We start from the raw sequence: 14,167 nt of genomic DNA on the forward strand, positions 1-14,167 counted from the left end.
CTGAAAATGAAGAAAATATCTGGAGTAATCTGTCCAGTGTAACTTTCTCCTTACCACTGCTCAGTCTAGGATAGGACTACAAGGAGATTTCTGAAGAGCCAGAAAATTTTTCATGGAAACTGATTTGGTACTAACTCAGTGATGACAACACTTTAATGCACTTTATTTTTTAAATTCAAATTTTAAAAATGATTACAACTTTTTTTTTTAGTTTTTAAATGTATGATTAAATTTTCATCATTTTGTTCAGATAGCTGATTCTTAGGATTACATTCGACTTTATCTGCCAATATTTTAAATCAGCAAGATACTTGTTTAATGCTCAGATTTTAATTTATGCTTTATTTGCCATTTTAAAATGTTTGTACGTGTTTATATTTTAAATGAATTAAATATTTCACTTCTCTTTTTCTAGACCTCTAAGAGGAATTTAATAAAAAAAAAAAATACCATCAATGCACTATTTTGGTATTACAGTTGACTCCTGAACAAGGAGAGGGTTAATCTGCAATTAACTTATAGTTGGCCCTCCATATCCTCGGTTCCTCCACATCCACAGATTCAACCACCACGTGCAGTGTAGCAGTGTAGTATTTAACACTGAAAAATATTCACGTATAAGAAGACACGCCTAACCCACACAAGGGGAATCTGACTGCTGAGTATTTTAACATCCTTACTGAAAACAACCACCATGGAATTCACATAGTTATCTTACATCACAAGCAGCATGGATAACAATAAAAAATATCAGATTCCTTTTATCTTAAGAAATAAAACATTACATTAAAGAAAAGGATCTTTGTAGTTCAAACATGTGTTGTTCAAGGGTTAATTGTACCTGGAATTAATACTGCAGTGTTAGTATTGGTGTTTTTTCCTGGCACTGTATTACTGGACATAGTAACCCACTTGCCCGCCGTACCACACCTCTCTACAGTAACTCCTGATGTGTCACATGATGAGGGCACACCACCACTCCCTCTTCCGAAGTAGACTGGATTAGAAAAAGGTAGCACCTCCAAGATAACCAGATAATCACCAGAAAAATGGGGCAAAAAATACCATTATCTCCATTTTCTTCTCCTATGAATTGCTTTAGAAGTTTATTTACGTACAAGTGTATGCATACCCAGGAGACATTGTGGGTTCAGTTCCAAACCACCTCAGTAAAGTGTATATTGTGATAAAGTTGCACAAATTCTTTGGTTTTTCAATGCATATAAAAGTTATGTTCACAGTATATCGTAGTCTATTAAGTGTGCAATAACATTACGACTAAAAACAATGTACATACCTTAAATAAAAAATATTAATTGCTAAAAAATGCTAATTATCATCTGAGTCTTTGGCAAGTTGTGGTAGTAACATCAAAGCAAGTCAAAACCATGATGTGGTTACCAAACACCTGTCAGAATGGCTATTATCAAAAAGTCTACAAACAACAAATGTTGGCGAGGATGTAGAGAAAAGGGAAACCTAGTACACTGCTGAAGGGATTGCAAATTAGTGCAGCCACTATGGAAAACAGTATGGAGGTTCCTCAAAAAACTGAAAACAGAACTACCACATGATCCAGCAATTCCAATCCTGGGCATATATATGAAGAAAATGAAAACACTAATTTGAAAAGATACATGCATCCCAATGTTCACAGTAGCATTGTTTGTAATAGCCAAGATATGGAAGCAACCTAAGTGTCCATCAGCAGATGAATAGATAACTGTGATATAAATACACACACACACACACACACACACACACACACACACACACACACACACACACACACACACAGAGATGGAATATTACTCAGCCATAAAAAATAATGAAATTCTGTCATTTGCAATGTGGATGGACCTAGAAGGTATTATGCTTAGCAAAATGTCAGAGAAAGACAAATATTCAATGTTATCATTTACATGTGGAATCTAAAAAGCGGAACCAACAAATGAATATAAAAAAATACAACAAATAGACTCACAAACTAGTTGTTACCAGTGGGGAGAGGGAAAGTGGGGAGCAAAATAGGGGTAGGAGATTAAGGGACACAAACTATTATGTACAAAATAAATAAGCTATAAGGATACATTGTAAAACACAGGGAGACATAGCCATTATTTTGTAATAACTTTAAATAGGGTATAATCTAAAAAAATATTGAATCACTGTGTTGTACACTTCAAAGTAAGATAATATTGTAAATCAACTATACTTCAATAAAAAAGATCACTGACCACAGATCACCATAACAAATACAATAATGAAAAAGTTTAAAAGATTGTGAGAATTACCAAAATTGGGACTGAGATAGAAAGTGAGCAAATGTTCTTGTAAAAATGGTGCCCATAGCCTTGCTCAAAACAGGGTTTCTATAAACTTTTATTTTGTACAAAATGTAATTATCTGTGAAGCACAATAGAGTGGAGCACAGCAAAAGGAGGTGTGCCTGCAACATGTGTATTCACTGAGGTCATCCTATGTGTAAAGCAAATGGTTTTCATCCTACATTTATTTTTAACCATCAATCAAACATTAAACTAATTATAAAAATAGTAAAGACATATCCATATAGATTATCAATAATCACATCTCATATTTCTAATCTGTATCACTTTATACTATAAATAGAGGAACAAATAAACCATAAAGCTATTCAACCATCAATCAATACGAAGCCTTTTTACTGAAGAGTTCATGGTATTTTAAAGTGATTGAAAATCACAGTTTTTCATTAAACTTGCCAATCAATGAATGATCTCTAAATTGACTTCCTCAGGCCCCAGTTTTTTCATTTTTTTGAAGTTTAATATTCCTGACTGACTTTAAATCTCACTCCACTGCTTCAGTCCTACTCAGACTTTTACTGAGTTCATTGTATGACTTTCTTGTGCCTTTCTAGTCTTCTAAGTTTGTCTGGTGGAAGCAGCACATAAATTCCAACAACAATCTAATTTCCTACCACAGTTTCCTACATATTTACATGACATTCTCTGCTTATCTCTATCACTGTATCCAGTGAGTGTACTAGTATAGAGATACTCGTCTGCTTATTTGTCCCTACTCCCTTTTGGATTTTGAGACCTTGAGGGTAAGAACTATTTTTCACCTAGGAATATTCACCACTTAGCAATACCTGGTACTTAGTATGTACATATAAATGTCTGAAGCATGAAGGAATTTTATAAATTGTGTTAAAACACATTCTAGAATGTATTATGAATATATTAAATGTATCGTTTAAATTGATGTATATCTCAAATTCACTGAACTTGCCTTATATCAGTCTGCCTTCTCTATCTCCCTCCCTCCTCCTCCTCTCTGTGTGAAATACATCTGTGCACAAGTATGCCAGAAAAACATACTAAGCTTATCCAAAGGTCACACACACTCATACACAGAAACCACATAATACATAATGTTAACTGATTAATAGGATATTGGCTTATCCTAGAAATGAGAATTGAGGTGACCGTCAGATCTCCTCATAATGAAAGCTAAGTAAGATGTTTTAGTAGCAACATTCAGTAGACGTCACTATGAGTTAAAAACCAAAAAAAAAAAAAGTAATATTTACTCTTAGTGAGACTGATTATAGAAATGGCTTAATTTCTGTATAATTAACCATTTAATATCACCTAGGAAAATGTCATTTGGTTTTTAACAAGGAGTTATCACCTTTACTGGTTTTCAAGAAGAAATGAATTAAATATTTTAAGAAACTTTTACATTAAACAATATATCACCAGATAAGATTCTAAAGAAACTGTTAGATGAAATTATAACCTCAGCATTTAGGACCCATGTATTTAATGAAATAACTAACAATATTAAAAAATAGTAGAAGTAATTTCACTTAAAATTAAATTAAATTTAAATAAACATTAACAATGAGCTATGTGCCTGGCAATATTCTAAGTCTTGCGTGCGTATTAAATCATTTCACCCTGAAAACAACCCTCTGAGGCAGGCATGGCTCCCTTCCATCACTGAGCAAACAAAAGCACAGAGTGATGATCAATCCACTCAGCTCACAGAGCTAATAGCTCGGGTCCTCACCCAGGTCCTTTACTTAACCACTACGCTCTACCCTTAGTCTCTAAAAAATACGTATTAACCATACTTTGGTAGCTACTCTACACATTGATCTAATAATTTTTTTCCCTAATTTTCTCCAACTGGAAATAGAAGAAAAAGACAATGGATCAGCTGTCGTTCCCTAGTTGTTCAACCTTAGGCATGTCCTTCTTGCTCTCCGAGCTGCAGTTTTAGTAAAATGGGACTTGGAACATCTACATTGATACCTGAGTACTCTTCTTTTACCCTATGTTTCTTTGAAACTAAGACAGTATAGAAAAAGAAAATTTTTATGAAGATTAAGTTAGATGATGCATGTAAAAGTATTTTAGAAAACAGAGAATGTATGTCAATATAAATTTACTTTTATTACTCTTTATCATTATAGCTCTTTTATGATCAGTGTCGTAAAAATATAAAATGTATTTAGCTATCCCTGCTCCTCTTTCATATAATGATATGGCAGAAGAACAGGAAATATAAACCTATTTATTCATAATAAATTTAAATAACCTAGCAAATAAAAAAAAATCATAGCAAATATTCCCCTGCTTTAACCAGAATGAAAGAAATTTTTGAAACTCAAAATTAGGAGTATATAACACAAAAACAAAATAAATCAGCTAAACTGGTATCACTGTGAGGAAATCCATAGTGATCTTAATGATTTTTAATAAATAGAACACATATTTAAATACTTGACAAATTTATGTAAACATATTTTAATGAAAAACTACAAAATGTGTTTCTGTGAGATTCTTCTTTTAACTCATCCTTTCTCTACTAGAGCTAAATAAAAATAAAACTCCAGAAAGCTAACAAGTTTAAAAAATGCCTAAAACAGAAGTAAACAAACAGATTGCTCCTCGGTCTTGAATTTCTTAAGTTGATAAAAATTAATTTCTTACAAGCCACTTGAAAAAAATAACTTTGCTTAAAATTACAACTGGTGATTGCAGCTAATGAATTATTGCTAAAAATATTACAATTATATATAATACATATACATATATATAAGTGTATAAAATCTCCTTTTTCAGGAAAATGGGAAAGTCTTGTGATGTCCTAGATACCGCGCTAGTTGCTACTAATTCCTGGAGATATAATAGTAAATAAGATACAGATGGCCCCTATTTTCACTGAGTTTTAAAAATATCAAGGCAGTCATATATTTAACAGGTTTTTAAAAAATGTTACTTTGTTAAGTGTCACAAAAGGTAAGTATAGGGTAATATAAAATGAATCATAGGTAAAACTAGTGAACTTTGAGGATTTAGGAACGGCTTCCCTAAGGAAGTAAGATATGCAGATAAAGAATTTGGTCAGGAATGGCAGGGGATGTTTGAGTAGAATGATTCCAAGAGGGGAGAACAGCGAAATGTACAGAGTTCAGAGTGGAAGGAGGTTGATACATTCAATGAACTGGAAGAAGGCTTGCTTGGCTGGGGCAGAGCAATCAACGGGGAGACCCTCGGGAGACCTTTCATGTGAGGCTCATGGGTCAGCTGGAGGACACTGTAGTCATCAAAGCCATTAGGCATGAGAGTGACATGATCAGAAAGTGGAAAAAAATATTTAAACCCATTGTAGCTCACAGGGAAATATTAAATTTCATAAAACAGCATCAGTATCAGAAATTATGGAGCCTTTGGAGATTACTAATTTTAAACTTAGTAGAGAAATACTAGATTTAGATAAGATATTGAGACAGAAGGAATTTTTTTTAATACTATCTTAGAGTTAAACATTATAAGACATTTGAAGGACAAAAGTAAGGGTAAAACTTCAAAAGATCTTCGAGTCCTACATCAAAGAATAGTCTCAAAATGATATTAGATACCACAAATATGGTCAATTTACAGACCTTACAGAGAGATGCTAGAAATAATTACATTTATTTATTGTGATACTATTAAAAGTTCCATGGGAAGAGTTTCCAAAACAGAATAGAAGCTCAGATAGCCCTAGGATGAATGTAAACAGTTAAGGTGGTATGAATATAAATATTTCATAAAGTTTATGAAGTTACTGGAGATGTGTTAATGTACTAGCTGTCTATGATCTGTTCTTACCTTTTTCCAAGACTCAGGAATAGTTCGCATTATGAACTTTCATCATACCTTTTTTATTTGAAAGTTATCAATATTAAATTAACTAGGGTGATTAAGTCACTGTCATCTGTAGATTTGTTTTACTCTGAAGCTCTCTTATATGCTATAAGCTAGAACTGTCTTCAACAAAGGACAGTCTCAGGAAAAGGTCTCTCTTAGGTCCTTCAAACTACTGATGCTCTCAGCTCTGAGGTACAGGCTTTTGAGCTAACACAACTTCTAGACTAAAGCAGTAAACCAAGACAGGATTCCTAGAATTCAAGGATGCAGTGGGCTTAAGAACTAAAGACATAGGACTGACAGTGTGAACTCAGAGGTCTTATTTGATTTTGGTTCTCTATCTGGAAAGTTGTTTGAGTTTCCAAGTATAAAAGGAAGCCCCTTCATTTTCTTTTTAATCTATCCCTACACTATAACAATTTAATAAACTCTGCTTTTGGAAATGAAATAAAACATTTATAATTTTCTCACTAAACCCCTAGTTCTCCTTGCTCCACATGGTGACATAGTTATTTACATGGCTTATAGACTCCACCTTTTCATCAGGATATAACTGAATAAATTGATTATGTAACTAAGGCCATACTGGAAAGGCCATATTTGTGAATGGTGTTCATTGTGTCAGGGAGGACCAGTTGCTTTTAAGGAACTGAGGCTGGTTTTTCTTATGGATACAATGCCTGCAAAGTCCACCCAGGAAGCCCAGCCTGGTGGTGGATGGCAAAGTGTAGTCGCATAGGTCATGAAGGCCACTTTCTGAGAGCTGGGAATATTAACAAATTCTGGTGAACCTGAGAGGAATGCACCGACAGGTACAGGTTGCACAGGTGAAATCTGGTGAGTAGTTTATTGGGTTTGGTTTCCTAACCTCAAGTTAGCAAACAAAAGAGGCTTTAGAGGCTTTTAAAAGTCCAATCTGAGATTTTTTTTTAATAAAAATTTCCAAGTAGAAATGAATTAATCTGAAGCTCTAAGACTTTAATTGTAGAAAAACAAGTCAGCTTCTTATATGCATTTCCCAGTCTTTCTACCTCTCTCTAGCCTAAAATCTGGTGACATTTCCTAAAATTCAAATGGTCAAAGTTGACCAAATAGAACAGAAAATGGTATTAGTTGATTTCTACGCTTTATCATTCAAGATCCTTCTGACAACAATGACATTTGAATATTCATGTTTCCTATTTTTCTAAATAAATATTTATTTTCTAAATAAATATAAACAGTATCTTGGGCCTTGGTTTCCACATTTATAATACAGATATACTGGTATACAATTACCTCAAAAAAGACTAACAATATTAGCTCAATATATTATGACATGATAATTATATCTTTCTTATGTTCTATGTGCATCACCAAAATAATAAAATTAATTCAGAATGATCAAATTCAGAATACTAACTCTATTTTCAAAATTAGTTCACCCTATTTACTGACAACAATAGTAAATAAAATACCAGCCATTAGATTACTTTTGCATCATGTATTAGTATAACAATAATTTTAAAGTAATTTAATTTCTACGGTTTACCCATGACATTGTTTTAAAGAAATAAAGTTGTAATTTTCTATTTTAAACCTAAACTGCCAAACCAAAATATTCTACATGATTTATGTCATGTATGATATTAGTTAACATTTTAAACATAGATGGGGTGTGTGTCCAACTCACACTTACCCATGAAATTGAGATAGCCTTCTCCGCCGAGTGCATGGGTAATGAGTCGGATCATTTTATGAAGCTGTATTCCACGATCAATAACTGGAGTAAACGGGGTCAGGACACTCATGTTGGTATACATTTCAGCATCCATCAACCAAAATGCCAGCGACTTATCCCCAACAAGTGCCTATAGAAATAAAAGTCACAGAGATAAACGCAAAGGAAGGTGCTAAACAGTTGTGATTTATACAGAATAACACGTGACTACACAGAATGGGAAACAATGCAGGAGAGGCACGTGCTTTAGCATCAACTTCATGGATTTTCCAGTAGTCACCTTCTATGCTGACGGTGGGCTGGTGAAACACGGGAAAGATCTCATGTATGCACATTTCTTTTATTTTTAAAAGAGCTTGGTGAAAAATTCATGATAAGCTACCTAAATATTTGTTATACTAAAGCTGATGGTTCAAACTTTCTCAAGTTAGAATAAACATGTATTATAATGTTGAGAATATGAAATAGGTTTTTTAAAAATAATTTGCATACAATGATTTTATTTGTTTTTAAAGGGTGGAAGAGTTTCTTAAAAATCATTGTATATGTATTCATATTTATGTATAGGTATTTACATATATATATATAAAATGTGTATATAAATATATTACAATGGACCGTCCTCCCTTTCAGCAGAGAATTGACAGTTTGTTCTTCAAATGTAAAATTTGCTTTCTCATTATATTTGCCATCTAATCTAAAATTTGTTTTATATGAAAATATAATAGTTGGCAAATGGGGCAGATAACTCAGAAACACCCTGAACAGCAAGAGTGGCCTTTTAACAATATGAATTATTTATGGTTAAAAACAGCTAACTAATGCAAAGTGTTCTTCACTGACAAAAAATAAAATATGATGAAACGCAGAGATTAAACCCATGATCTCCTTACTCTTACTACTGAACAATCATTTTCATTTTTAGAAAAATATTTTTACTTACAAACTGATATCTAAACTATTTTCATTAAAATGACTTTTCCTTAAAATACTGTTACAGGAAGATCTACTCTTTCTGTGGGTCTTGTCCTTATTTTGAGGGCAAAGAAAGAATTGGCTCAGAATATGGTTCCTTCCAAGAATTCTCAGATTAGAGTAACTTGTCATCTATATTACTTGAGTTCAAATTGTTTTGCTTTTTATCAATGCATTTTCTTTGTTCTTGGACTTACAGGTAAATATTTAAAATCTAAACATATAAAATGAATGTGAAGTAAGCCAGAAAGAGAAATAAAAATACCATATGTTATCACTCATATGTGGAATCTAAAAAAAAGAAAGAAAAAGAAAAAAGAGGACACTAATGAACTCATCTACAAACAGAAACAGACTCACAGACATAGTAAACAATCTTATGGTTACCAAGGGAAAGGGGGTGGAAAGGGATAAACTTGGGAATTTGAGATTTGCAAATGATAACCACTATATATAAAAAAACAAATTTCTTCTTTATAGCACAGGGAACTATATTCAGTATCTTGTAACAATCTTTAATGAAAAAGAGTATGAAAATGAATATATGTATATACATGCATAACTGGGACATTATGCTGTTCACCAGAAATTGACACATTGTAACTGACTATACTTCAATTAAAAAAAAAAAAAGAGTGTGTTCTGTTAAGGGCTGAATTATGTCTTTCAAATTCACGTTGAAGTACTAATCCCCCAGTGTGACTATGTTTAAAGGTAAAGACTTAATAAAGAGATAATCAAGGTTAAATAAGGTCATAATCCCACATGAGTGGTGTCCTTTTATGAAGAGAAAGAGACACCAGGGATGGTTTTACACAGAAAAAAAGACCATGCAAGGACACAGAGAGAAGATAGTAAGCCTAGGAGAGAGGCCTCAGGAGATACAAACCACTGACATCTGATCTTGGACTTCCAGCTTTCAGAGAATTGAGAAATAAATTTCTGTTGTTTAAGCCATCCTGTCTGTGGTATCTGTTATAGCAGCCCTAGCAGACTAATACACACCAGTGCATTAGCAGACTAATACAATACCAGTGAAATGCAGCTTCAATCTGACATATGACTTAAGAGTTCCATAAAAGCTTAGTTTGAAAATAAGGCTCCAATGCTAAAAAAAGTTTGAAAATAATGTATATAAGTATATTTGTTAGATTATTTGACAGCACCATTTCTTTGAATTGTTTAATTATATTCTTATGTGTGACTGTTCATTTCTGTAATCTCTATTACAAAATTATTTTGATAACTTCTGCTTAGATTTTTGTTCTGAATTTCTATGCAATTCATTTAATAAGTATTTATATTTATAATTTTTATCAGGCTTAAAATTCAGTTTATGTTTGCTTTCAGAAAGAACTAGTCAACTTGCATCTTTTTGTGTATTCCTGACAATTTCTAATACAAGCCAATTTCTAATATCTGGATCTTTAAAATATGAAATAACTCTTGGTAAATCTACAGTGTTTCTGTACATCATGGGGACAAAATTATGAAATTAATCTATCAGTTTCATCTTCAATTTGTTTATTCTACTCATTTATTTTTGTCATTCATTCACATAAAATAAACATATTGGGAGCTCAAAACATGCTACAACTGCTAGGAGTTTGCAATAGCAAGATACCATTTATGTTTGTAGTTTAATTTTCATGTTGTTATATATTTGGCAAGGGGTTCTCCCATCCTTAAATTAATATTATTCATTTCGTATTTTGTTACATTTTGGTTCTAGTTTTTTCACAGGTATTTATTTCATCTGCTCTACAGCCAGTTTAGTTGAAAACAACAGTACTGCCCTGATTTGGAAGATGCAAAAGTTAGTATATGTCTACTTCATGAGTGAGTAAACTTTCTCAAAGGCCAAACAGTACATAATTGAAGCATTGCAGGCTACTTTCTCAGTCTCAACTACTTAAATCTGCCATTATAACTCAAAAGCAGCCACAGACAATAGGTAAATGAATGAGCATGGCTGTGTTCCCACTAACTTTACAAAAACACGCAGCAGGCAGAATCTGGCCCATGGGCCTTGGTAGCTGACCTCTGGTCTACTCACACTTCCTTAATAGTTAGAGGAGACACCTGAAAAACTAGTGTTTATCCTAAATTGTCAATTTCTGTTGAAATAACAGAAGAGCTTATTGTTTGAGTTTCAATTTTCTTAATATGCATACTGCAAGTAATTTCAAAAAGTTTTACTGTCTTCTTTTTAATGTATAAAGAATTCATTTTATGCTATCTATGTTTATGACAATTCATATAGCTTTAAATAACTAAATGGCCTTATCTCCCATTTATTTTTGTTTACTGAGTGACTACTAGGCAGTCCAGTGCTAAGGCTGGAAAAGCAAAGGCAACAGAAACAAATTTTCTGCTTAAAATATGATGAGAACATGAAAAATGGGGCAATTATTTTTTTCTTTATACAACTAGATGAAGGCTTCATGGAGACTATAATCTGAGATAGGTCATTAGATCTTCAGAGAAGCTTCCCAGGTGAAGCAGGCATTTGCAGGTGTGCAGGAAAAAGCACAAGACTGGGGCAGGCTGACCTACTCAGGAATGGGTGGACATTTTCCAGTATTGAAGAATAGAATGCTTGGACGGTTGAGCAGAAAATAAAGCTGGAAACTCTGACAAGGGCCAGGATATGAGAGGCTGTTAATGAGAAGTTTTAGCCAAGAGATCAGGGTTGACAAAATTTACTTCGCTCTTTGGAAAATACCTCAGGCTACATTAGAGAGGATGAACTAAAACAGAGAGGGACAAGGGTCAGGGCAATCACTCAGCAAAAGATATCAGTGATTGAGGGAAAAAATAATGAAAGCTTGTCAAAAGGCATTAAAAAAAAAACCCTTAGAAGGAAATCTAAAATGGAAATTAAAATTAACCTGGATTAGCACCAACATTCCTCCCATTACAACAAAGGAAAACATATTCAGACTCAGACATAGAAAACAAACTTGTGGTTATCAGCAGGGGAAGGGGATGGGAAAGGATAAATTGGGAGTTGGAGATTTGCAGATACTAACTATTATATATAAAATAGATAAACAAGTGTACACCGTATAGCATATTCAATACCTTGTAGTAACTTACGGTGAAAAAGAATATGAAAACAATTGTATGTATGTTCATGTATGACCGAAGCATTATGTATACACCAGAAATTGACACAACATTGTAAACTGTCTACACTTCAATAAAAAAAAAATACCAAAAAAAAGAGATAACATTTGCCACTGTCATTTATAATTTTTAATTACAGTTTGGCAATTTAAAAATGGTACTGCATTTTGAAGCTGCAATTTACAGATCTACAAACTAATTTTAAAATGTTTTTCAAGGATGAGTAGTTTTCACATAAAAACAGATTACAACTTATATTAATTGTATTAAACTATAGAAATTCGCATTGAGATATGTTACTAAATACAGACAGAGAGGAGTGGTTTGCACACACATTCGGTTACCTGATCATGGCTCTCTGCATAAGCAATGCACTTCTCAAGGTAGCGCCTGTTTGTGAGTGTGTACACTATATTGCCCATATTCCAATCTTCATCTTTAAATTCTTTAAGGAGCTAGATGCAAGAGAGAAAGTAATTTGAATATACCATTATCATTCTTGCTTTACATCCCAATCTGACGGTACACATCTCATCAATCCAAATTATCTGACATGTAATTATAAGCACACTCATGTAGCAAAAATATCTTTTTGAAACTTTTACTGAAATCATAGCTTTTATACAGACTCTCTAAATGACAGTGAGGTTGTATGTGTGTGTGTGCGCACACGTGTGCTTGCTTTTGGGCAGGTGATTTGATCACTATACTGTAGGATTTCTGCAACCTTTTTTCCTCTGTAACAGCTGCTACCACATGATTAATGATCACAGTAAAGTACTGTTGTGCAGTATGTCCTTCTGTAACTTCCACAAGGTAGAGATATACTTGCTACATTTTTAGGTACGAATAAAAAAAAATGTAGGAATAGTGTCTTGTTCCAATCCTAAAATAATTAAAACAACTACTATTTCAAAGTGTAAAGGCTAATTATCATGAAATAATTATCATCTGAACAGACCACACATTTTTGTCTCCACCTCAGTGGCTGCTCAGTCTCCCTGTGGCTTCTGCACCCCTAACACCTCTTGGATGCAAATAATCCTGCCCAAATCTCAGATTATGACTGCCTCCTAGGTCAGGAGCTGCTCTTTCTTAAGGCAAAAGCTTGCCGTATATGATGCTGTGGCTGCCCTGAACTTTCCCGTGAAATGCTTTCCTTCTCAGTCTACCACTGTGACACTCCCGATTGTTTTGTTTCCCCACCACTCTAGGCATCCTGCAAAGTCCCTTTCTCTGCCTGTCCTAAAAAATGCTGGTGTTCCTCAGAGTTAATAGCCTAAAAATAGCCTCTTCTCTTTTACACAACACACTCTTTCTACGTGGGCTCATTTCCTTGTCCAAAAGTGTCAACAGCAGGCTGACAGGCAGAATTCTAAGATGGCCCCTATGATTCCTGCTCCCTTATATTCACGTCTTTGTGTAATCCTCAAGTGTGGGTATGTGATGGATGTCCTCTAAAGGAACTATGAGATAACAACTGAGTCATGGGGTAAATTGCTAAGTTTGTGGTAATTTGTTACACAGCAGTAGAAAACTAATGCAGATTTTGGTGCAAGAAATGAGGTTATGTATCTTCCTTTGCTTTTTTTTTTGCTCTACAGAATTCAGACATGCTTATCCATCCCCCATAATTGTAGTGTGAATCATTGGGCAGCAGAGGGCAGACTGTGTTAGGCAGAATAATCGCCACCCACAGATGGTCACATCTAATGTCCAGAGTCTCTGAATATGTCACCTTCCGTGGCAAAAAGGACTTTTTGAAAGATGTGACACTGAGATGGAAAGATTATCCTGGATTATCTTGATGGGCCCAAGGTAATTACAGGGATCTTTCTTAGAAGAGGCCTGAGTTGTCAGAGTAAGAGATTTGAAGATGTTACTCTGCTGACTTTGAAGATAGAGGAAGGGACCATGAACCAAGGAATACATGACTTTTAGAAGCTAGAACAGGCACGGTAACTAGAGCCTCTGGAAGGAATGCAGCTTTGACAATGCACTGATTTCAGCCTAGGAAGACTCATTTCGGATTCGTGATTTTATGATAGTAAATTTGTATTATTTTAAGACACTAAGCTTATGGCATTTTGAGCAACAATTTGAAACTAATGTATTGGGCTATTGGGCTACACCAATATGCCCAATTAATTTTTGA

The 14,167-nt window shown here is 33.9% G+C and overlaps 1 protein-coding gene across 2 annotated transcripts in view; it reads right to left on the bottom strand.

The window, feature by feature from the left end:
• GBE1 (1,4-alpha-glucan branching enzyme 1) overlaps nt 1-14,167 on the bottom strand; it is a 243,448-nt gene that overhangs the window by 55,728 nt on the left and 173,553 nt on the right. For both annotated transcript variants that reach the window (XM_074361438.1, XM_074361439.1), the window contains 2 exons: nt 12,357-12,467; nt 7,867-8,038 (listed from right to left, as the gene is read on the bottom strand). In XM_074361438.1, coding sequence (XP_074217539.1) covers nt 7,867-8,038; nt 12,357-12,467 — 283 coding nt within the window. The remainder of the gene's footprint in view (nt 1-7,866; nt 8,039-12,356; nt 12,468-14,167) is intronic.

The sequence above is a fragment of the Camelus bactrianus genome, chromosome 1 (assembly GCF_048773025.1).
Source record: "Camelus bactrianus isolate YW-2024 breed Bactrian camel chromosome 1, ASM4877302v1, whole genome shotgun sequence".
Classification (NCBI taxonomy): Eukaryota; Metazoa; Chordata; class Mammalia; order Artiodactyla; family Camelidae; genus Camelus; species Camelus bactrianus.